This window comes from Schistocerca cancellata, chromosome 3 (assembly GCF_023864275.1).
Source record: "Schistocerca cancellata isolate TAMUIC-IGC-003103 chromosome 3, iqSchCanc2.1, whole genome shotgun sequence".
NCBI classification, from domain to species: Eukaryota; Metazoa; Arthropoda; class Insecta; order Orthoptera; family Acrididae; genus Schistocerca; species Schistocerca cancellata.
In genome coordinates, this window is record NC_064628.1 from 229,821,161 (window position 1) to 229,846,909 (window position 25,749).

Genomic DNA, 25,749 nt, shown 5'->3' on the forward strand with positions numbered 1-25,749 from the left:
CATGTCCACAATTGTTGAGAGATGAAAGAAATTCAATGAACAGGCAGGCTGACAAATATGAGATAAATCAAGCCCGGTATTAAAGGCCAAACTCTGTGGGTCTTGCCGCAAAGGCCACAATTACGGTTTGCAATGTTAGACCTAGCATTTGTGCAGAACAATGTGACTGACAATCAACACTAAATTCATGTTAAGGGTAAATAGTTTGGATGTTAGTGCGGCCACTGTAGCCGTGGAGGTTAGAGTGGAAACACCACAGGAACAACAGTATATACATATGAAGAAAACACCAATAAATTGGTTGTGTATGGCAGTAGAGCAACAAATGCAGCAAGTACTGTGTAGCAAAACAGATAGGTGATAGAATGCCTTCAAAATTCTGGTGGCATTTACAAATTATTGTTACAAAATGCAGAGTTATTGGATGTGATGCTACAACACATATGGATGGTGCAGCTGCAAATAGCAGTAAAAGAGGCTGTAATCACATATGAAAGAGCCAACATCAACTCAATAATCACAGCTGCAAACATGGTGTATGCAGCATTGGACAAGGCAAACGTGTCAAACGTAATAAAAGTGACTAAAGAAATCAACACACAAAAGACTGCAGCTATCCGAAAAGAGCAACAGATGGATATTAGTAAGCAGTTAAGCTACCTGAAAGAGCAGACAAAAGCATTACAGAAGCAAGTAGCCACACTGGCAGAAGGTAAGAAGAATACACTCAGACAAGATGTTGCAAGTAAGAGTGGACAACACCCTTAAGAATCAGCATGATTCAACATGTTGGCATTTCAGTGAACAGGCCACAATGTGGAGCTCTTTGTGTACTTACCCAAAGGGCACCAGCAGCTGCCAGTAGGTGCGGCAGGCTGCAGAATTAACAAATCGCCATAATAAAGAAGCTGAACACAAAGTGGGCCACAAAAGAGTGAGTAACAAAGCAAACTTCTAACATTGTCACAAAGATTATATGTGAGAGATGTTAACACAGATCATTTCTATCTCTTTGATTATGAGTCTGATGTTGGTACATTACCGGTTGCTGAAGAAAGGAAGCACAACAACATTCAAGGCCACTCACCTCATGGCTGCAAACAGTTCACCAATAGCAATGTGTGGAAATCAAAGAGTAGAGGTGGATTTCGGATTTAGTAGGAGGTACACATGAAATTTCATACAAGCAAATACAGCACAGCCCATTCTGGGAGCAGGTCTTGTTTGTCAGCAGAAGATCGAGATAAATCTCAATGCAGTATAGGTAAAGATGGACAGAGAAATCGTAACATGATGTTCAGGGTGAAGTGCTGTGTGTGCCATAGATATTGGGGAGCAGATAAAAAGGATGTTGCATAATAAAGAACACCATATCAAGATGACCCCGGGCCAACCGGTCTCACAATAGCTGAGAAGATTCGTGCCTGACCGTTTTACTGCAGCAAAGGCAGAATTAGAGGACACGCTACAAACAGCCATTATATGCAGATCAGACAGCCCATGGGGATGATGCTGTGTCTAATCAAAAAGAAGGATGGTGCTTGGAGGACCTGCAAGGATTACCACATGCTGAATAAACGCACAAATCTGCAACAAAACCGTGTGCCTAATATTAAAGATTTCACCAATGTGCTAGTGGGAGCCACAACATTCAGCATAACTGGTTGCGAAAAAGTGTACAATCAAATACCATTGGCAAAAGAAGACATACCAAAGATTGCTGTGACAACTACACTTGGGTTGTTGAAGTTTTTACAAATGCCATTTGGGTTGAAAAATGGTGCACAGAGGTGGCAGCGTTTCATGGACGAAGTCCCCAGAGGGCTAGATTTCTGCTTTGTGCCTGGATGACATCCTGATACTTTCCAGGACTGCTACAGCACACAAGGAACACTTCAAGGCAGTATTTGACCAGATATACTAGTACCGCATAGTAGTCAACGAAGCAAAACGCACTCTGTGGCAGAAGCAAGTAAATTTCCTCAGCTATGCAGTTTCAGCAGCCAGCATCTCAAAGACAGAATAAAAATCATAAAGAATATACCTTGCCCAACAGAGTTTCATCAATTAAGAAGAGTCCCATGGGTTGTAAACTTAACTGTTGGCATCTACCAGGAGCTGCCAAGGTACAAGTGCCACTGATGGCAGCACTAGAAGAAGAGACACTACAGGTCGATGGTCAATGCAGTGGAGACCAGAGATGCATTAAGCCTTCAGCCAGGTAAAAGACAGCTTGCAAAAAGCAATTATTTTAGCCTGTCCCCTGCAAGCTGTACTATTAGCAATAGTCGTGGACACCAGCCTATAGGCAATTGGTGTCACACTCCACCAGTATTTGGGAGGTTACTGGCAACCTTTAAGTCCCTTTTCTCGCAAGCTCACCACATCAAAAGTCAAGTGGAACGCATTTGGTTGTGAACTACTAGCTGTTTATGAAGCAGTGCTGCACTTTCACCCAAACACAAAGACCATACCGTTCTTAATACATATGGACTATAAGCCTATAACCTTTGTCTTCAGCAAGCAGAAGGACAACTGGTCACCAAGAATATTCTGACAATTCATATTTGTTGGACATTTTATTCCACGTATCAGCCACATTAAAAGGGCTGAAAACATAGTGCCTGATTTTTTTCATGGGTTGGAGCCATCTCATGCACTATGGATTATAAGAGCTGGCCTCAGCACAGTCTACCAATGGTCAGCTAAAAGAATATTTACAAAACAAATCAATGGGGCTGCGCTTTAAGCAGGTACAGCCAGCAGGGGCTAGGGTAAAGATGTGGTATGATGTGTCAAAAGGCAGACCCAAACCTTTCATACCCGAAGGACAATACAAAGTAGTTTTTGACAGAACTCATAATTCATCCCACCACAATGCAAACAAAACAGTAGACTTACGACAGAATGATTCACATGGTCCAGGATAAGGAGCGATTGTTGCAGGTGGGCAAAAGCGTGTGGCGTACAAACAATGTAAATTGGGCAGACATGTCCAAAAATGACAGACCATTTCTACCACGTACAAGTGAACACTGTAGTACCACTTTCCCTGTAGGAACAGTGCTGATACTTGTTAAAACAGCCATCGGGCAATATACACAGAGGGCAGAGACAATTCCAATCAAAGACAACTCAACAGAGATGGTGGCAAGGATTTTTTAGGAATGCGGATAGCACATTTTGGCTGCCAGTCCCACGTTACTATAGACTAGGTGTGACAGTTCGAGTCAACACTGTTCCTAGAACTGGTTAATCTGTGTGAGTTCCAACATCACCATACAACCACCCACCACCTGGCAAGTAACAAAATAGTGGAACGCTGGTGCATGACAAGGAAAGCCGTGATAATGTGTCATGAGGGCACTTGGCCCTCCACACTGCTGCTGGTATTTTTAGTCCTCCACACTGCATATAAATAAGATATAGGAGCTTAGCAGCAGAGATGGTATAAGGTGAGATCTTATGCCTATCGTCAGTCTTTTTTTCAACACGGCAAGAACTAGAAGTGACCAATCTGCCATACTTGCTGCAACAAGTGAAACCCAAATAATCAAGCTATATCTGTCACCAGAATCACAGCATGGGGAACAAAAATTTTTTGTGCATAAAGATCTGAGTACACGGTCAAATATAATGTAGAGGACAGATGCAGTGTCCCCCCCCTCTGCAACCACTGTATGCCAGACCATACAGAGTCCTAATTGTGATGAGCGTATGAGGCCAATACAATGTAATTGCAAGCAACAGACAATTTCCCTAGAATGAGTACAGCCTGCATATGTACATCATCAGATGAAAAGGTGGAAGCAACTGTGGGGCCCTGCAGGGAGATGGAAAGAAGGAACAGAGCAAGTACAGTGAAGTACAGCAAAGCAACTGTCAATACAAGGAAACCCAGAGGAGATTCCAGTAGTTCACACCATGGCTGGTTGACGCATGCAGTACAAGTACCCTACATTTCCGGAACTCCCCTTGCCCCCTACTGAGGGGGTGAGGGGCTGAGTGGGAATTGCCACTGGCAGAGCAAACTGTGTGCCTTGGAATAGACACAGTTTGGCATTACGTTTACTTTTTGCAGTTAAAAGATTACCCTTTGGAATTTTTTGTCTTTTGACAGTTTGCATGAGTTCTTAAGTTATGTGTTAATAAAACTCATTGTAGTATCCAAAAGTGCCTTTTACTTGGTTTACTAATATAGTGAATATGCAGAATAGCAACACACCATTTAGTGTCCTATATGCATTTTCTAAGGTTGTGTAATTAATTTTGATGCAACTGGATTTGTTTGTTGACCCACTTTTCGATACATTCTTTTCAACATTATTTTTTACCTGTTTTGTCTGGATATATTGTTCTGATTCATATGTTTTATCAAGCCACTATGGTTCATTTAAAGACACTGAGTACAATTTTATGGAACATGAAATGGAAGTTCTTTGTGTAATCATGAAATTAGACATAGTGTCATATCGTATTCATGATATTTCCCTACAATTCGAATGTTCTTTGTGAACTCATTAAAAGTATACTTAGTGTACTAGGGGAAGTAGAGAAGTTGTTTCTAGTAGTGCCAAAATACCACAAATATAGAACAGTTGCACATCATAAAATTGCTACAATGAACACAGTATTGTAGAAATTTTCCTCCACTGTGATTTAAAAATTGCACCTTAGAGCTTTTCCCAGATCATTCTGCAGTAATGAAGAAAAAGAATGGTAAAACAAAGAACACACACATAGCTTTTTTCTTCTTCTTTTTTCTAAGAAAAATGTCACAGTAATAAGAGCCTTGAATTTTACAATATTTACAATTAAATGTCACTTATCACACAAGTTACCACTTGAATTATGAAATTTGTGCATTTTTTTAAATACTACTCCCTAAGGTAATTGTACTAGCTGCCATAGCCAAAACAACAAACTGTCAACATTCACATGAAAATTATTACAAATTAATTGTAAACAGCATCATTAGTTACCAGTTTTAAAAATTATTTGAACAGGACAAGATAACTGGTTCTGAGAATGCACACAATATAATAAAATTTGAAGTATTTTGCACCCCGTAAATACAATCATTAATTCAGGTGTGGTACAAACATCCACAAAAGACAACACATCAACAAAGCAATTGTCATTATTTTTCTTTCTGTATTTACAGTTCCACAGAACAATACACAAGAACAACTAGGCTTAAAATTTTTGTCTAAAATCAGTCTGTTGACAGCTGAACATTATGTCTATAACATTTTATATTAATTAATTCTCTACTGCTTTACACATTCCTAGTAATTACCATTCAAAAATTTATCTTCAGTTAATGTTCAACAGTTGACTAAGAGTTAAGAAATAGCATGTGTAATCTACATGTACGATTCTGAGTAACAAATCTTTTGAGAGACAACTGAAGAAATAAAGTGAGTGGACAAATAACGCAGCAGAATCTGGAAATGTAATAAACATGAAATTATGGAACACCTCTGCTTTCAGGTAATGGGAAGATCATTTCAGCAACACAGACACTTTACACATCATAACAGTGGGGAGATTAGAAGAAGATGCAAGAAAGCAAGAAGCATTTACAGAATATTAATGTCATGATCAATGACAAATGCTTACTATTCGAGTCCAGTGCCAGACTCAGCTTGATGCTGGAATCAGTTTCAAGAAAATTTCTTTCCTGTGTGTCACATCATCAATAAAAATTCAATATTTCGACCCCTTTAGGAGGTAACCTTAGCCCATGTGATAATACATCTAACTTGCAGTTTGTTACTAAAGCTTTAAGTATATTACAATGTCCTATCAAACACTACTAGTCAAAGTACTGGAAGATAAAGAAAACTCTTTATTAGACCATACAGCCACACTACAATTGCTCTGCCATATAAATTAAGAATGTAACTCTCTCAAAAGCAAAAGCTTCCCTAATATTCATAATGCCTCAAGTAAATTATCGAAATTGTGTTTGTTACATATATGCCATGTAATCAGTTACATATTGATGGCTCTAAGTATTAACATCAGGGACAATTGAGTTATGATATTCACCAGAATTGTTGTTTCACTACTTTTCTCCTGTCTAAAAATCTTATCTCTAGCACTGCAACTTAAGTGGCAATAGCAATCTTCAGAATATTGTTAAGTCATCTAGGGAACACGTTCAACAATGAGAAGAATCAAGAATCATAAGTAAAGTACGAAATTTTTCCTGGGAGAATAGTAGGACAATAAAAATCATAACGGCAGTTACTAAGTTTTTACTGGGAAGTTTATAATTTACAAGTGCACGATGTTTATTGTCCTTGCTATTCAATTGGGAGCACTATCATCTGTGGTTTCTTGTAGCTAATAATACCTATGCTGATTGTAGACTTCGTTATAAGTATGAGGATGATCTGTGATTTTGCACAGAATAATAATTGATAAACATGTGTGTGAATGGGTTCAGAGTTCACTACTTTTATTATTGGTATCAGTAATTAAGCTCCTGACTAATTATGTACTCAAGTCAAACATTAAAAATAATGAGCCTGGTTCTCAACCCTGTGAATGCTGTTGAATGTAGGTAACCATTTTTGCTCATACGAACAATAATAAAGAACTGAATTTTGTATACAGAACTAAAAACTTGAAAAGAGTTGTGAAATTCTGCAGATAGTAATATATACCCATGTCATATAAAAATTAAGAATATTTCTCATAACTCATTTGCTGCATAGCTCCATTCAGCACCACAAGTAATAACGTGTGATGTCGCAGTAGTAATTATTATTTGAGGCTGCTTATTTCTTTCTACAGGAGTGAGAAGTGTAAATATGAGGGAGTTTTTCCAACTGATGCTGGAGGCAGTGGTATCTGATTACTAAATAATTGTCCCAATAATAGCACAGATTTAGTATCAAAAGATAATATTATTTGCTTAGGTTGGTTGGTTAGTTGGTTGACTGATTCAGAGGAGGGGACCAAACAGCAAGGTCACTGGTCTCATGGAATGAGGGAAGGATGCAGAAGGAAATCAGCCATGCCCTTTCAAACAAACCATCCTGGTATTTGCCTGAAGTGATTTAGGGAAAGCATGGAAAACCTAAATCAGGATGGCTGGATGCAAGCTGGAGCCAACATCCTCCCAAATGTGAATCCAATGCATTAGCCACTGTGCCACCTCACTCTGCACCAGTCCTTGTACGATCACTGAAGTTAGGCAACATCTGGATCAGTTAGTACTTTGATGGATGACCGCCCGGGAGCATCAGGTGCTGTTGGCTCCCTTCATTTTGTCCACCCCCGTAACTGAGTGGTCAGCACTGATGGCTGCCATGCCACAAATAATAATAAGGGAAATGTTTCCTACTGATGTTTAAGGCTGTAGTAGCTGATTTCTAAATGATCATCCCAATAATATCACAGACTTAGAATCAAAAGGCAAGATTATTTACTTACTTTTCCAACGGCCTTACCCTGTTGAATACACTGGTTCTCTTCCAATCACCAAAGTTAAGCAACATCTGGAGCAGTTCATAGTTGGACAGGTGACCGCTCAGGAACATCAGCTGCTGTTGACTGCCCTTATTTTGTCTACCTCCATAAATGAGTGGTCAACGTTGATCGCAAAGGCCCCTATTTAGCACCACAAATAATAATGTGGGAATCATTTCCTACTGATGCTGGAGTCTGTAGTACCTGATTTCTAAATGATTGTTCCAATAATAGCACAGATTCAGTATCAAAAGGCATAAATTACTTACATATATTGTGAATGGCCATACCACATTGAATACATCGGTTCTTGTCCAATCACTGAAGTTGAGCATCATCAGGCCTGGTCAGTACTTGGATTTGGTGGCCACCTGGTAACATGGGTTGATGTTGGCTTACTTCATTTTTTCTGCGTCTGTAGCTGACAAAGCGAGGTCCCCAATGATGGGATTGACTTTTTGAAATCATCTATGTAGTGATGTAGGTTAAGAGCCCAAGTTTCACACTCTGAGTCCATTCACCATGGTTGGCCCTTGTCTGCTAGTAATTGATGAAATTTTGCGTGATACTCTTCAGTTTAAGAAAAGGACACATAACAGAGTGATTGCACAGTGTAACAGTCAAGGTACTGGATTTGTGTGTAAAAGGTAGTGGGTTCATTTCTTACCAGGTGACTCAAAATTTTTTATTTGGTTAGTCTACTATGAAATAGCTTTGTCATTTTTACTCAATTAATTGGGTTACATGTATATTTTTGATTTCTATTTCTTTGCAACATCATTTTAATCAACATATTATTATTATTATTTTTTTTTTTTTTCAAATTGCTTTCATTTATTTTTTCGTATCGTGCTTTTAAAAAGGGAAATGGATAGTTTAAAGTTAGATATAGTGGGAATTGGTGAAGTTCGGTGGCAGGAGGAACAAGACTTCTGGTCAGGTGACTACAGGGTTATAAATACAAAGTCAAATAGGGGTAAAGCAGGAGTAGGTTTAATAATGAATAGGAAAATAGGAATGCGGGTAAGCTACTACAAACAGCATAGTGAACGCATTATTGTGGCCAAGATAGATACGAAGCCCACACCTACTACAGTAGTACAAGTTTATATGCCAACTAGCTCTGCAGATGACGAAGAAATTGAAGAAATGTATGATGAAATAAAATAAATTACTCAGATAGTGAAGGGAGACGAAAATTTAATAGTCATGGGTGACTGGAATTCGAGTGTAGGAAAAGGGAGAGAAGGAAACGTAGTAGGTGAATATGGATCGGGGCTAAGAAATGAAAGAGGAAGCCGCCTGGTAGAATTTTGCACAGAGCACAACTTAATCATAGCTAACACTTCGTTTAAGAATCATGATAGAAGGTTGTATACATGGAAGAATCCTGGAGATACTAAAAGGTATCAGATAGATTATATAATGGTAAGACAGAGATTTAGGAACCAGGTTTTAAATTGTAAGACATTTCCAGGGGCAGATGTGGACTCTGACCACAATCTATTGGTTATGAACTGTAGATTAAAACTAAACAAACTGCAAAAAGGTGGGAATTTAAGGAGATGGGACGTGGATAAACTGACTAAACCAGAGATTGTACAGAGTTTCAGGGACAGCATAAGGGAACAATTGACAGGAATGGGGGAAAGAATACAGTAGAAGAAGAATGGGTAGCTTTGAGGGATGAAGTAGTGAAGGCAGCAGAGGATCAAGTAGGCAAAAAGACGAGGGCTAGTAGAAATCCTTGGGTAACAGAAGAAATATTGAATTTAATTGATGAACGGAGAAAATATAAAAATGCAGTAAATGAAGCAGGCAAAAAGGAATACAAACGTCTCAAAAATGAGATCGACAGGACGTGCAAAATGGCTAAGCAGGGATGGCTAGAGGACAAATGTAAGGATGTAGAGGCTTATCTCACTAGGGGCAAGATAGATACTGCCTACAGGAAAATTAAAGAGACTTTTGGAGATAAGAGAACCACCTGTATGAACAGCAAGAGCTCAGATGGAAACCCAGTTCTAAGCAAAGAAGGGAAAGCAGAAAAGAAAGGTGGAAGGAGTATATAGTGGGTCTATACAAAGGCGATGTACTTGAGGACAATATTATGGAAATGGAAGAGGATGTAGATGAAGATGAAATTGGAGATACGATACTGCATGAAGAGTTTGACACAGCACTGAAAGACCCGAGTCGAAACAAGGCCCCCGGAGTACACAACATTCCATTGGAACTACTGACGGCCTTGGGAGAGCCAGTCCTGACAAAACTATACCATCTGGTGAGCAAGATGTATGAAACAGGCGAAATACCCTCAGACTTCAAGAAGAATATAATAATTCCAATCCCAAAGAAAGCAGGTGTTGACAGATGTGAAAATTACCGAACAATCAGTTTACTAAGCCACAGCTGCAAAATACTAACACGAATTCTTTACAGACGAATGGAAAAACTAGTAGAAGCCGACCTCGGGGAAGATCAGTTTGGATTCCGTAGAAATACTGGAACACGTGAGGCAATACTGACCTTACGACTTATCTTAGAAGAAAGACTAAGGAAAGGCAAAACTACGTTTCTAGCATTTGTAGACTTAGAGAAAGCTTTTGACAATGTTGACTGGAATACTCTCTTTCAAATTCTAAAGGTGGCAGGGGTAAACTACAGGGAGCGAAAGGCTATTTACAATTTGTACAGAAACCAGATGGCAGTTATAAGAGTCGAGGGACATGAAAGGGAAGCAGTGGTTGGGAAGGGAGTAAGACAGGGTTGTAGCCTCTCCCCGATGTTATTCAATCTGTATATTGAGCAAGCAGTAAAGGAAACAAAAGAAAAATTCGGAGTAGGTATTAAAATCCATGGAGAAGAAATAAAAACTTTGAGGTTCGCCGATGACATTGTAATTCTGTCAGAGACAGCAAAGGACTTGGAAGAGCAGTTGAACGGAATGGATGGTGTCTTGAAGGGAGGATATAAGATGAACATCAACAAAAGCAAAATGAGGATAATGGAATGTAGTCGAATTAAGTCGGGTGATGTTGAGGATATTAGATTAGGAAATGAGACACTTAAAGTAGTAAAGGAGTTTTGCTATTTGGGGAGCAAAATAACTGATGATGGTCGAAGTAGAGAGGATATAAAATGTAGACTGGCAATGGCAAGGAAAGCGTTTCTGAAGAAGAGAAATTTGTTAACATCGAGTATAGATTTAAGTGTCAGGAAGTCATTTCTGAAAGTATTTGTATGGAGTGTAGCCTTGTATGGAAGTGAAACATGGACGGTAAATAGTTTGGACAAGAAGAGAATAGAAGCTTTCGAAATGTGGTGCTACAGAAGAATGCTGAAGATTAGATGGGTAGATCACATAACTAATGAGGAAGTATTGAATAGGATTGGAGAGAAGAGAAGTTTGTGGCACAACTTGACCAGAAGAAGGGATCGGTTGGTAGGACATGTTCTGAGGCATCAAGGGATCACCAATTTAGTATTGGAGGGCAGCGTGGAGGGTAAAAATCGTAGGGGGAGACCAAGAGATGAATACACTAAGCAGATTCAGAAGGATGTAGGTTGCAGTAGGTACTGGGAGATGAAGAAGCTTGCACAGGATAGAGTAGCATGGAGAGCTGCATCAAACCAGTCTCAGGACTGAAGACCACAACAACAACAACAACATCGTGCTTTTTCCACTTGGAATCTTTGTGCATGTGATACTTATTATTTCTGTGTATTAACTTTGGTTTGATTTATTCCACTTTCATCATCCTATTTTTTTTTTTTTTTTCATTGTAGCATTCATTGTTTTTGTTCCTCATTTTGCTTGAATTTCATTTTATTTATAATACCTTCTTTCGCTGAAATCTTATCTGCTTTACATGTTTTAAATATTTTTATGATCTTAATCAACCAAAAAATGTAAATCTCGTAATGAAAAACACACTTTGACACAACTGCACAGTCAATGTAAATAGATAATTTTGTCTTTTGTTTTTTAACCACTACACTGGTGGTTTCAAATGTCTAACTATTAAGGTATACCTAAAAACAAAGATGATGTGACTTACCAAATGAAGGTGCTGGCAGGTCGACAGACACACAAACGAACACAAACATACACACAAAATTCAAGCTTTCGCAACAAACTGTTGCCTCATCAGGAAAGAGGGAAGGAGAGGGAAAGACGAAAGGATGTGGGTTTTAAGGGAGAGGGTAAGGAGTCATTCCAGTCCCGGGAGCGGAAAGACTTACCTTAGGGGGAAAAAAAGGACGGGTATCCACTCGCACACACACACACATATCCATCCACACATATACAGACACAAGCAGACATATTTGAAGACAAAGAGTTTGGGCAGAGGTGTCAGTTGAGGCAGAAGTGCAGAGGCAAAGACGTTGTTGAATGACAGGTGAGGTATGAGTGGCGGCAACTTGAAATTAGCGGAGATTGAGGCCTGGTGGATAACGGGAAGAGAGGATATATTGAAGAGCAAGTTCCCATTTCTGGAGTTCGGATAGGTTGGTGTTAGTGGGAAGTATCCAGATAACCCGGACGGTGTAACACTGCGCCAAGATGTGCTGGCCGTGCACCAAGGCATGTTTAGCCACAGGATGATCCTCATTACCAACAAACACTGTCTGCCCGTGTCCATTCATGCGAATGGACAGTTTGTTGCTGGTCATTCCCACATAGAATGCATCACAGTGTAGGCAGGTCAGTTGGTAGATCACGTGGGTGCTTTCACACGTGGCTCTGCCTTTGATTGTGTACACCTTCCGGGTTACAGGACTGGAGTAGGTGGTGGGAGGGTGCATGGGACAGGTTTTACACCGGGGGCAGTTACAAGGGTAGGAGCCAGAGGGTAGGGAAGGTGGTTTGGGGATTTCATAGGGATGAACTAAGAGGTTACGAAGGTTAGGTGGACGGCGGAAAGACACTCTTGGTGGAGTGGGGAGGATTTCATGAAGGATGGATCTCATTTCAGGGCAGGATTTGAGGAAGTCGTATCCCTGCTGGAGAGCCACATTCAGAATCTGGTCCAGTCCCGGAAAGTATCCTGTAACAAGTGGGGCACTTTTGTGGTTCTTCTGTGGGAGGTTCTGGGTTTGAGAGGATGAGGAAGTGGCTCTGGTTATTTGCTTCTGTACCAGGTCGGGAGGGTAGTTGCGGGATGCGAAAGCTGTTGTCAGGTTGTTGGTGTAATGCTTCAGGGATTCCGGACTGGAGCAGATTCGTTTGCCACGAAGACCTAGGCTGTAGGGAAGGGACCGTTTGATGTGGAATGGGTGGCAGCTGTCGTAATGGAGGTACTGTTGCTCGTTGGTGGGTTTTATGTGGACGGACGTGTGAAGCTGGCCATTGGACAGGTGATGGCCAGAGAGCTTAACATACATCACTGTATACATAATTTCAAAAATTTGATCCCATCACTGGGGAACTCTCCTTGTGAGTGATCAGCGTACATGGCTGCACATGACCTGGGTTCAATTCCCAGAACTGCCACAGATTTTTCCTTGGTGGCACAAGTGGTACGAGTTGCACTCAGCCTTCAGATGCCAAATGAGAAGCTGCTTGACCGAGTAGTAGCACCTCCATGGTCTGGAAAGTCTATATTCCTCCTTACCCCATCTGCACGATACTGGAATGCAGAGGAAGACATGATGGCCAGTAGACATCCTTTGGGCTCCCCCCCCCCCCCCCCCCCCCCCCACTCCACTGTCTCCCTCTTATTCACAATCAACATAATATCAATTCTTAGTTTTGTTCATTCCAACTGTTGTTAGAGAAGCTTTATTTTTGTACAGCTGAAGTGGTAACAATGTGAAAGGGGGCAAAAACTGAGTATTTACATTTGGATAATAGTGATGACCCTGTTGTTGATCCTGATTTTGGTGTCACAACAGCTGACAGTTTATCAAGCAGATGCGATGAGAAGGAGTGGAAGGCGTGAAAGAGAATATTGTTGAAAGGGAAACAAAAGGAAGATAAAGGTAGAGGTTTTTATAGCACACATATTTCAGGAAACAGTATACTTTAAAAATTTCATGTTAACATTATGCATTTTATAAATGGAGAAAACTCCTTAAAAACCAATGGGCAACCCACCTTCAAAGCAGAATGTAACGCAACATGCTTCTCATCAGACAATATGGTGATGCTCAAGTAATGAAAGGAAGACCCACAAAAGGAGTAGGACTCCATCCTCAAGGATGCTGCACAGATAGCATAAGGAATCCTTGCACAAAGGTTTGGCCATAAAGGCCAAAATAGTTATGAAATCTAAGCTAGATTAATGAAGCCTGAATGTGATCCTAATTTATGCCAAATGAAATGTCATAATAAGTCAAACCAAGAAGGCAGGCAGGATATTTTTGAACAGTTTTGGAGATCATAGCAGACAGCGAGAATTCATCTGTTGACATGTGAAACATGTTAGCAAAAAACAGATCCAAAATGTGACTGAATCAAGAAGAAAAATTTGAAGACTGTATTCTGTAACTGTTCATGAAAATAACACTATGGTGTGTGAGGAAATGTTTCTACATACCTTCTCTCTTGCAGATATGTGAATGAAGACTGCCAGGAAAAAACTGAGAGCACGTGGAATTTTGTCACCTGATATGAGGGGGAATGATTCCAAAAGGGGAAATACGAGAGTCACTCCAAAAGAAATGCACACTATTTTTGTAAAAATACAGTTTTCATTCTGCATGTGTGAAAGTTTTACAGTGTGTAGATACATCCTTCCCAATTGTTTTCAAACTTAGTTCAACCTGTTCCTGTGAGTGGCGCTGTCACAGCATGTATTCAAAATGGCTGCTACACTTGACATTTGTCAGAAGAAACGTGCTGTCATAGAATTCCTGTGCTGTGAAAACAAGACAGTGTATGGAGATGCTGCTGTTGATCGCAGTACAGTTACTCGGTGGGCAAGCAGGTTACATGATGAAAGTGGGCACGGAAATATTGAGGATTGTACTCGCAGCGGCAGGCCTCGTACTGCACACACTCCGGACAATGTGCAGAGAGTTAACGAATTGGTGACTGCTGACAGACACATCACAGTGAACGAATTGTCACGCTACGTTGGGATAGGGGAAGGAAGTGTTTGCAGAATACCGAAAGTGTTGGCGTTAAAAAAGGTTTGTGCCAGGTGGGTTCCCAGGATGTTGACAGTGGCTCACAAAGAAACAAGAAAAATGGTATGCAGCGAACTTTTGTAACAGTACGAGAATGGTGGAGATGAATTTCTTGGAAGAATTGTGACAGGTGATGAAACATGGCTCCATCATTTTTCGCCAGAGACAAAGAGGCAATCAATGGAGTGGCATCATGCAAATTCACCCAATGAAAAAAATTCAAAACCACACCTCCTGCTGGAAAAGTTATGGCTACGGTGTTTTCGATTGCGAAGGACTCTTGCTTGTGGACATTGTGCTAAGTGGAACCACCATACATTCTGATGCATATGTGACGACACTGAAGAAACTTCAAGCTTGACTGAGCCGTGTTCAACCACATCAGCAAAAGCAGGATGTTTTGCTGTTGCACGACAATGCACAGTCACATATCAGTCAAAAACCATGGAAGCGATCACAAAATTCGGATGGACAACACTGAAACACCCGCCTTACAGTCCTGACCTGGCTCCATGCGACTATCATATCTTTGGGAAACTGAAAGACTCTCTTCGTGGAACAAGGTTTGAAGATGATGACTCCCTTGTGCACGCTGCGAAACAGTGGCTCCAACAGGTTGGTCCAGAATTTTACTGTGCTGGTTCCAAGATGGTGTAAGGCAGTTGAGAGGGATGGAAATTATGTGGAGAAATGAAAATATTGTACCTAAAGGATGTATCTACACACTGTAAAACTTTCAAACATGTAGAATAAAAGATGCATTAAAAAAAAATAGTGTGCATTTCTTTTGGAATGACCCTCGTACAAAAGAACCTGAAATGAAGGAGTCAGCGCAAGAGCATACAAACAGCTTTCCTCGTGTGGAATCATATTACACAAGGAGAGAAACAAGCACAAAATACCTTGATACCAAACTGAGCATTGCAAAGATGCACAGAATGTGTAAAGAATGTATCAGGGAAAATAAATATATCTCTTCGAATCCCACACATATATTCAACCAAGAATATAATCTGTCATTCATTCAGCCTAAAAAGGATAAGTGTGAACTATGCAAACTTTACACTAGTTCTTTTAAAGAGGAGAAAGCAAAGTTTGCAAATATGCCTCTCACATTGCAATTAACATTATTGTAAGAGAACTAAAAGAAAAGTACAACATCACTTCAATCAGGTAAATCCATAATCAGTGTATGTTTTGATATGATATGTTTTGTTTTGTTATGTTATGTTATGTGTTGTGTTATGTTTTGATATGATATGTTGGCTACTCCTTAGTCTAATGTAAGCCTTTACTATTACAAACAGAAATATTCCATTTTCTGTTTCACAGTGTATGACAAGCGAAACAGAGAAGGGCAGTGCTATGTTTGGCACGAGGCCATTACCCATCGCAATCCAAATGAAATAGCCAGCTGTCTTTACACCATTTCTTACAGATGCAAGCTGGTAAAGGTGGCAAAATATTCAAACTCTATTTGGATAACTGTGAAGGCCAAAAAAGGAACAGATTCCTATTTTATATGTTTGTCATTACATCTATTAAGTTTGGATTGTGAGTCACACACTGCTTTCTATAATGGGTGCAATTCCCAGAATGAACGTGTGACATGCACCCTCTGGTTGAAAGAAGAACAATTTTGTGTAAATTCTGGATCAGTGGGTCAACTTAATTTGAATGAGCATGATCACCAACAAGCCATACACATTGAATGAAATGACTCAGGACTTATTATAAGACTTCCAGAAACGGGTGCAGAAGCAATGGTGGATATATCACACCAACAAAAATTAAATGATGTGGAGTAAAGTATGACCGTATAAAGTTTACTTCAAGCACACATACATGGAAGAAGCAAGGAGGTTCTCTTGTCCTTATGGAACAGCAACTGCATCCCAAGTGCTTATCATCAGTTTTATCAATGCCAGGTTGAAAAACAAACCAGTACACCAGAACATACTGATGGTGATGTATCAAATGCTGATGAATGGGATCTCTTATGAAAAGTGCATAAGATCATCACAATACAGTATTTTCTCAGTTTTTGTTATCGCAAAGCTATCATAACACAACTTATGATAGAAATATGCTGAAGATTTTCCAGAGGAAAACACCGTGTAAGTCCACAAAGCCCATTTTTGAAAACCAGTCAAGCATATTAAAATAATATGTTAAATACCTTCACTTGTATCTGTTTATCAAAGTTTAAAAAAAAACTGAAATAAATTTGGATTTATATTATTCATTTTAAACTTCTTTTACTTCTCCTGTACAGCTGACAGTTTGGAGTTACTATCTTAATACTTGGAGCTGTTGTTAGACACTGGACTCGCATTCGGGAGGATGACGGTTCAATCCCGCGTCCGGCCATCCTGATTTAGGTTTTCCGTGATTTCCCTAAATCACTCCAGGCAAATGCCAGGATGGTTCCTCTGAAAGGGCATGGCTGACTTCCTTCCCCATCCTTCCCTAATCCGATGAGACCTATGACCTCGCTGTCTGGTCTCCTTCCCCAAACAACCCCCCAACTTGGAGCTGTTGATATGCAGTACATCACCATACAAGGTATATTTCCAGGCTCACTAAAATATACAGTGTCAGATCCCTTTACAAGCAAACTAACGCCACAAATGTGAACAACTAATGTTGTTGCTGCTGCTACTTGGGGGAGAGTGGGGGTAGGGGGTCAGTGTTGTAGGTGTGCAGCCTGATATAGTTGGCAAGGTTTTGTATGAACCTATGAATCAGGCAACATGGTGAGCATGTGGTGCTCAAGAAAGGACTGTTAACAAACAGTGGGTGACCCCTACCCCTCGATCCACTGAAACTGTCCACAGAAAAGTTGTTGCAGACTAAGTATAATGAGTTGTGGCAGCATTTTCTGGAGTAACTCTTCATTAAGGATGAAATTATTTTTGTTGTATAGAAGCAAGTAACAAGGATAGTATGTGGTGTCCACTCTACAACCTCTTAAAGACATCTTTTCAGATATAGTTGAGCATACTGATAATAGCCTCACATTATATTTACTTCACATGAAGTCTATTGTCAACAATCAATCACAGTTCAAAAAAACCGTAGCATTCATAAATATAATGTACTACAAGGTGAAATTATTTCCACTACCTACAACTTCAAGTGGCACAAAAAGGAATGAAATCAATCAATGGAAAATCCAGGATGGATTTCTCAAAAAGGAGTGAGATAATCAGTCATAAAAAAAATTTTGACCACTTACACAATAGTGGGAAGGGTCTAATACACAATAAAATTAATTTCAAACAAAAATTTAAATCATATTTGCTTGAAGTAAAGATTTGTGCCACTGAAAATGAGGTATTAGATATTGAGCACGGACTCAGATTAGGGAAAGATGTGGAAGGAAATCTGCTGTATCATTTTCAAAGGAACCATAGCAAAATTTGTTTTAAGTTATTTATGGAAACCACAAAACCTAAATCTGGATGGATGGGCAGGGATTTGAATATGCATATGTCTGAATTTGAATCCAGTGTCTTATCTTCAAGTCAACCAAACAATTAAGCAATGGGAAATCCAGGGTGGAATGTAACAATATTATGAAAAGTATAGTTGATACTCACCATATAACGGAGATGTGGAGTCGCAGATCGGCACCCCTAAAAGACTGTCGAAAAGTAAGCCTTCAGCCAACAACCTATTCACGGGCCATCTAGAGGAATCCTTGCTAAAATCCCAGATCCTTCACCTGGTTCAAATTCACTGATGACATCTTCATGATCCGGATCAAGGTTGAGGACACCCTATCCACATTCCTCCAGAACCTCAACATGTTCTCCCCCATTCGCTTTTCCTTGTCTACCAACCGAACATGCCACCTTCCTCGTTGTTGACCTCCATCTCAATGATGGCTACATCAGTACCACTGTCCATATCAAACCTACCAACCACCAGCAATACCTCCACTTCAACAGCTGCCACCCATTCCATACCAGGAAGTCCCTTCCATACAGCCTATCCACTCCTGGCCACCACATTTGTAGTAACAAGCAGTCCCTCTTGAAATATACTGAAGGTCTCTCCAAGGCCCTCACAGACCATAATTACTCTCCCAATCTTACACAAAAACAAATCTCCCGTGCCTTATCTTTCCAGACACCTACCACCTCCCAAAGTCCCACTGTCCGGCCACAAAAGAGCATTCCCCTTCGTGACACAGTACCAACCAGGACTGGAGCAAATGAATTACATTCTCTGCCATGTCCTGAAATGAAAAATGTCCAATCCACTATTCTACCCCAACTCTCCTACAGTGGTATTCTGCTGCCCACTGAACTTGTACAATACCCTCATTTATCCCTATACAATCCCTGCTACCAATTCTCCCAACCTGTTGCCTCATGGCTCATTCCCCTGTAATAGACCTAGATGTAAGACCTGTCTAATATAATCTCCCACAGCCACCTACTCAACTACTCCAGTGCAGCCACAAGCATCACCTATCCAGTCAAAGGTAGGGCTACCTGTGAAACAAGTCACGTGATCTACAAAGCTAAGCTGAATCCAATGTGCTGCTTTCTACACGGGCATAACAACCAACAAGATGGCTGTCCACATGAATGGCCACTGACAAACTGTGACCAAGGAACAGCTGGACCATCCAGTTGCTGAGCATGCTGCCCAACACAATGGCATTCACTTTAATGCATGCTTCACAGCCTGTGCTATCTGGATCCTTCTTACCACCACCAGCTTTTCTGAACTGCATAGGTGGGAACTCTCCATGTCATTGTCCTTCACCCACGTATCCTCTTCCCAGTTCCACTCCAGCATTACATTGCCTCATATTCCACCAATGCACCTATAGTCTTTTTATTCTCTCCTTTGATGCTTCCCCCCCCCCCCCCCCTCTGGCCCCCCTCCTGTCTAATCCCCCGACTGCACCTAGCTGCCCTACCCCTTCTCCACCTCATCCCTGTATGCTCCCACAAATAGCACTTTACTCTCCCCCACCCGTACACTACTATCCCTCCAACTCCCCACCCCAGCCTCCCCCTAAATCTCACCACCCACATGATTTCTCCTATCATGCACAGTTGCTTGCAGTTTGACCTTAGCAGCCAGAGACAGTGGCCATGTATGTGTGAGTTGCCTTTGCATAAATGTGTGTGTGTTTGTTGTCTAATTCAGATGAAGGTCTTTTGCCTGAAAGCTTACTTTGTATCAGTCTTTTTGTTGTGCCTGACTGTGACTCAGTATCTCAACTATATGGTGGGTAGCAATCAATCCTTTTCATAATACTGTCAAAGTTAAAAACAGGCTGATAACAAGAAGTAGCAGCATTGTGAACAACCTTGAACACTCCAGTTGAGTTAAAAGGTACATTGTCGCCTTACAGTCCCTTCCAGGAAATGCTAAAGCACAACAAAATTGTGCCTGTGACTTCCACCAGACTTGCAGAAATAACAAAAGTAGAAATTATTTAAGACCTCAATCTATTTCTCACACTTCTCAACACAAAATTTTCAAAATGGCTTGGTCATGGCCTTTGCCATTTAGTAACTGAAAGTGTGCAGTTTCAACAACACATACAGAAATGAACAGCATTCATACACTCATATGACAGCTATAATTAACAGTGATCATACCACTAGATATTATTTTGCACCATTATGCAGGCACACATAATAAATGTAGTGAGAATTAGTAAAACAACTATACTATAGCTTCAAGTTACCTCTAATTATAACATTTATTCTATCTGCTCATAATAATTTAATGCATTGGCATTAGCTCTTCGGACAAGGAGGTGAGATAAAGACCAATCAGGTCACACATTAGGTTAGCAATCACTGATCATGCAGTGAAGTCTATCTCAAGTACTTGATTGCAACTGAATGACTGTTCTGTTTTCTACTGGCATGAACAATTTCATATTGTGAATATGAGGGTATTTATGTTTCTAGTAGAAATGTGTTTATAATACAAGTGCAACATTCCAACTGTAGAACGAAACTAAAATAATATGTTTCCACATAGTTGCAATTGTAATTGAAGAAATGGATGATCTTGAAAATGCAATGAATACAAAGATATTTATCACAATATAAAGACTATCAAAAAGTCAAAAAGATAGTGCTCGAGAGAGAGAGAGAGAGAGAGAGAGAGAGAGAATGGCCTCTCATTCACTAATGATTTCCTTGTATACAGATCAACCACATATCTAGGCACTTTTGCCACTGATTCTGGATGTCATATCACTAAATATAAAATGAAAGTTATAAATATCAATAAAATTACAGCTGACACATGAATTAATTTAATTAGCATTCTACACTGCTATCAAAGACACATTTCAAGTAACAAAGCTATTAGCTTTTCTTCAGTTTTGGGTTGGGGAAAAAGAAAAGCAAGAAACATAAACAACCAAGCCCCTAAAATTGTGTGACGCATGTGGAGTGGCATGTGGTTAGCACACTGCTGTTGTCACAGTAAAAGACACTGCCAGCTTTTCCTTGGAGTCATTACTTCTCATTCAGGAATGAACACCACTGGCACTACACGGCTTAGTGCATCTTGTTTCAATCTTCCTGCAATTAGAAATTCCTGGCAATATTGACAATTGAACTAAGGTCAGATGCCAGATGCATTGGGTGCCAAGTTTTATTTCAAAAATATGAGATTATATTGATGCATACTCATTTCGAGGCAGTAGAGTACTTTTAATTCTGCATAAGTATCAAGATATTTAACGAAGTAATTGATTTTGGTAAAGAAAGTAAATGTTAGGGTGACAATACTTTTATAAAAGTATGTTATCAATGAAAATGACATTCAATGACAAAATGTCAAAAAAGAAAAACCAGATAAAATCAAAGAAGTAGTTGAAATATTGTGTCAGATTAAATATAAGTTAATTTCTACTTTGTATTACATTCTCATGTTTGCGTCAGTCAGCCATTCTTCTGTAACTGGCAAGTATATGCTAGAACATTTTGGAGTTATGTATAGGGGTATGAGTGCCTGCAGAAACTTCTTCAGAGAGGGGTCAAGATTCGAAATCTGCCAGATTTGATATAACTGAGTCGGCAAATCTGAGTATGTGTCATGACCCAAAAATTAAAACTGTCAAGAAGAAAACAAAACTTATTGTGCCTCAAAAGATCAATAGGTATCTGCTTACAATTTTTAAGGTAGATTACATTGGTGCCTAAAGTGTAAGCATATTTCAATAGTATAAGCAAAGTCCAGCTTTTTCTGTTATTAATGTGAATATTGATGTCACCTTTTTGATTCAACGATGTGAGATTACATCCTGATCCACGGCAGACAAGTTATGTAGTATAGCTAGAATATATTCACAAAACTAATTTATTCATACTCCCATACTGTTAGGTTGAATTCAAAAATTAAAAATCTAAAATAGGAAAAAAGTCAGAATGACAGAGAAAATTGTTGTGCAATCAACAAAAATACCATATTAACACACCTCAAAGTGGAGTAATATGGAATAAAGTTTTTAAAAAGGCTTACTCCACTTTGATGACATCTTATAAACCTTCACATGTGTGTATGTTAATTTTTGCATTAGTATCATGATTTCTGTTTTGTAGTGTCAAATGGCTTAACTCAGATTGAATAAAATTGTTTTGAAAGATACACCTATTTGGTTGGTTTGGTAAAGTGTGGCCTAGGGCCAATATATGACTTGAAGAATGTGGGAAACCAAATCCAAGGACTGCATCAAGATAACCCTTGACTCTCCAGTATGTAACATGATTGTGTAGCATGGCAACTGAAATGCACAATTCATAGCACTGTGACTGCATGTGGCACTGTGTTGCACTCATAGATTTTGAAACGTCCACAGCCTGGAAGCATATTTCTCAGCCTTGAAATTTCACACTTCTTTCCTTTCTTCTAGGGTAGAAAAAGTTATTTTAATTTTTTTTATTTATATATTTGGGATTAAGTATAGGTTTGTACACCTACAACATAATGTGGCTGTGTTGTTCTCTCATGTGAAACTGAAAACAGAATCAAAAAGACATTATAGATTTTCTTTTTGCACAGGGAGATAGTAAACTGCTGTTATGATTCCATTGTGCATCAAGTGAGACTATCCTTATGGAAACAGGGAATGGATGACTGGCATGTGTACTGCTGCCATGTTTATTGTGTTGGGAATTGGTGACAAAATTTGTGCATCAGGGTGCTAGACTGGCTACTTTCTGCAGCTCGATAAGGGCTAACAAGGAATTGATGGAATAAATTCAAGACTTTATTTCGACATGGTTATGTAGATGTTTATATTCACATTGACAGCAGATCAGCCACACAATGGCAGCTGCATTAAGGAATTGGTATAATTTCCCATGAACAGAGTAACAACTAAGAAAATCCTAGGTATACAATAGTGATTACTGAAGCTCATTGCTGTCTCCAATGTTAAGTCTACAGGTTAATAGAATCCTAGTGAATGACTGCTAGAAATTCCTGGGAATTCACTAATGAATAAAAAGGTTTTACCCAGATTCTAGGAGGGGGAGGTGCCCCTCTTGCAACCCCCCCACCCCCACCCCCACCCACCCAAATAGTGAACCGGATTTATTTAGCTACCAACATAATATAGTTGCACATTTTCATTATGTCGTATGTAAGAAACGGGCATTAATGGGATGTATATGGTTGAATATTCTTTTCTGTTTGTAATTGTTTGATGGAACTAAGAAGATGATGTAAATCTAAATGTACACATTACGAGAGAACAGCCCAGGCGGGTAGAAAATGATCTTACAAAAGAAGCTGTGTACAATGACTAATTTCTTAGATTTTGAAAGAAGCTCATTCGGATACTAAACTTCGAGTAACAGCTGTGGAAAAGATGGGCACAATACTTATGATGTCACCTTTGCAAAGCTGATTGAAATTCAGATCACAGAAAAATAAATATGAGAACATAATGAGAGTAGGTTTATGATCACAATGACAAAAGTGTGCACAAGAAAAGCTACAAAGAATGGCATGTTTCAGATTATGTTAAAAAGTAGAACAGGCAAATAAAATAGGGGGAAAGATAAAATCAAGTTCCCACAAATTCAGAGAGCAGAGTGTATAAAGTGTGGTTAAAAGCTATTGTAAATACTTTTATTTTCAAACTCATGAACTGCTCCTCATTTATTCTTCAGTCCTTTATATTCTACACAATACAAACATAAACAACTATTAGAGAGACCCCACATTTTTATTATGTAGTAATCATATGACTCACAATTATCATCACTGAAACAATATTCACTGTGACCGGTATTGTACGGCAGTATGCACATTTTTAGCATGGCTTCATACTTAGTCTCACACCCTCACTGACAAGCCATGTAACAAACATACACTATAATTTTTTCAAGTCTTCATAGTGAGTATTATCTACCAAAAAAGCACACTTTTTTCAACTTTAATTGTAATTTGAAAGTATCACAAAAAGCCACAATTTTTTAAACATATATAACAATGCAAAAGCTGCAAAATTCTTTACTAAAATACGTAATAACAAAATTACACTGGCAGTTCCCCTTCTGTAACACATTTAAACTATAGTGCATAGAAAGTATAGCATTATCACAGCTGAGTGGCCTTGATTATGGTTTCTCTATCCACACTACTTTCCCAAAGAATTACATACATCTCGCTAAGTATACTTCAGAAAATCTTATAAAACAGTAAAATTACTACTCGAGTACCAGTAATGTATAATAGCTAATCTGCAGATCTTAAGCGCTTAAGATGTACATTTTAGAGAGGTATCACATTGGCAATAAACCACAGTCATCTACTCTAGTTATTGAGATGTCATCATTAAGCCGAGATTCCAGTCTCGAATATGTTTGCCTTAATTGTAAATGCTTTTCCACTTGTCCATTACGTTGATGTCCGAACTCAAATCTGATCCTCAATTCACCGATACTGCTTTCTGGCAATATATTTGGAATCCACTCTATAACAAATGGAGTTGGGTCTGTCTGGTCAGGTGCAGTATTACCTGTAAACAATATAAAGCACATGAAGGAAACTTTAACCAGGTACAATGTTCAAAATAGTAGTAGTAGTAGTAGTAGTAGTAGTGCTAGTAGCAGCAGCAGCAGCTTTATTCATCCGTAGATCTCTTTTTACAAGGATATAGGACACGTCAAAGTATTTACACATTTAGATCAATTTAAAATAAGCTAATTCATATACACCTATATTCACAGACTTCTAGTTAGAGACAATCATTACATTTACTCCTTGTATACAATACTTTATTTTACAAATAGCTTATTAAATAATGTAATGCCACATTGTTAACTCATATCACACTGTAAGTCACTACACACACTGTACACACACTGTTTCATAACACTTCACTCACCACACACACACACACACACACACACACACACACACACACACTGGTGATCTCTGGGCCATTTTCTGTACCACAACTTCCCATTTGCTATCCTGAAAAACTGAGTCAGCATCCCTCCATAACGAGTGAGATGTTGAGCTCAGAAAGAGGAAGAGGTGTTAGTATTGCGCTGTGCATAGCTTGGGGGTAAGTATTTCTAGAAAGGAAAAAAAGAAGGAGAAAAACATAAAGTGAAGATGTTACGTGGAATGTTGGATATTTTATAATCATTATTATTATTATTATTTATTTGTATAACTTTATTTTTCAAGCCCCTACTCTGTTTTAGCTAAGTAATCCTTTAATATATAAAATGTATTGCATAATAGGTACTTTTTAGCTCCCTTTTTAAATAAGTGTATTTTGGCAATTGCTTTAATCTCCTTTGGTAATTTATTGTACAGTTTTATTCCTTGGTAAAAAATGCTGTTTTGAGTTTTATGTTTATTTTTTCTTGGTAAATGTAAGTTGAGTCTATCTCTTGTTGCATGGTCATGGACAGAGCTGTTTGTGCAGTAATTACCAATGTTAGTTTTGATGTGTACAACTGACTGGTAAATGTATTCACGTGGAGCAGTTAAAATCCCCAGTGTTCTGAACAGATCTTTACAATGAGCTCAACTAGCATTTTTGGTTATTATTCTTATGGCTCTTTTCTGGAGTTTGAAAACTGTGTTCATATTTTGTGCATTTGTTCCCCAAAAAAGAAT

General features: G+C 39.1%; 1 protein-coding gene across 2 annotated transcripts in view; it reads right to left on the reverse strand.

Moving 5' to 3' along the window:
• Window positions 1–23,938: 23,938 nt before the first annotated feature.
• Window positions 23,939–25,749, reverse strand: part of LOC126174861 (uncharacterized protein C2orf42 homolog) — a 231,343-nt gene continuing 229,532 nt past the window's right edge. For both annotated transcript variants that reach the window (XM_049921260.1, XM_049921261.1), the window contains one exon: window positions 23,939–24,634. In XM_049921260.1, coding sequence (XP_049777217.1) covers window positions 24,399–24,634 — 236 coding nt within the window. In that variant the 3' untranslated portion in view covers window positions 23,939–24,398. The remainder of the gene's footprint in view (window positions 24,635–25,749) is intronic.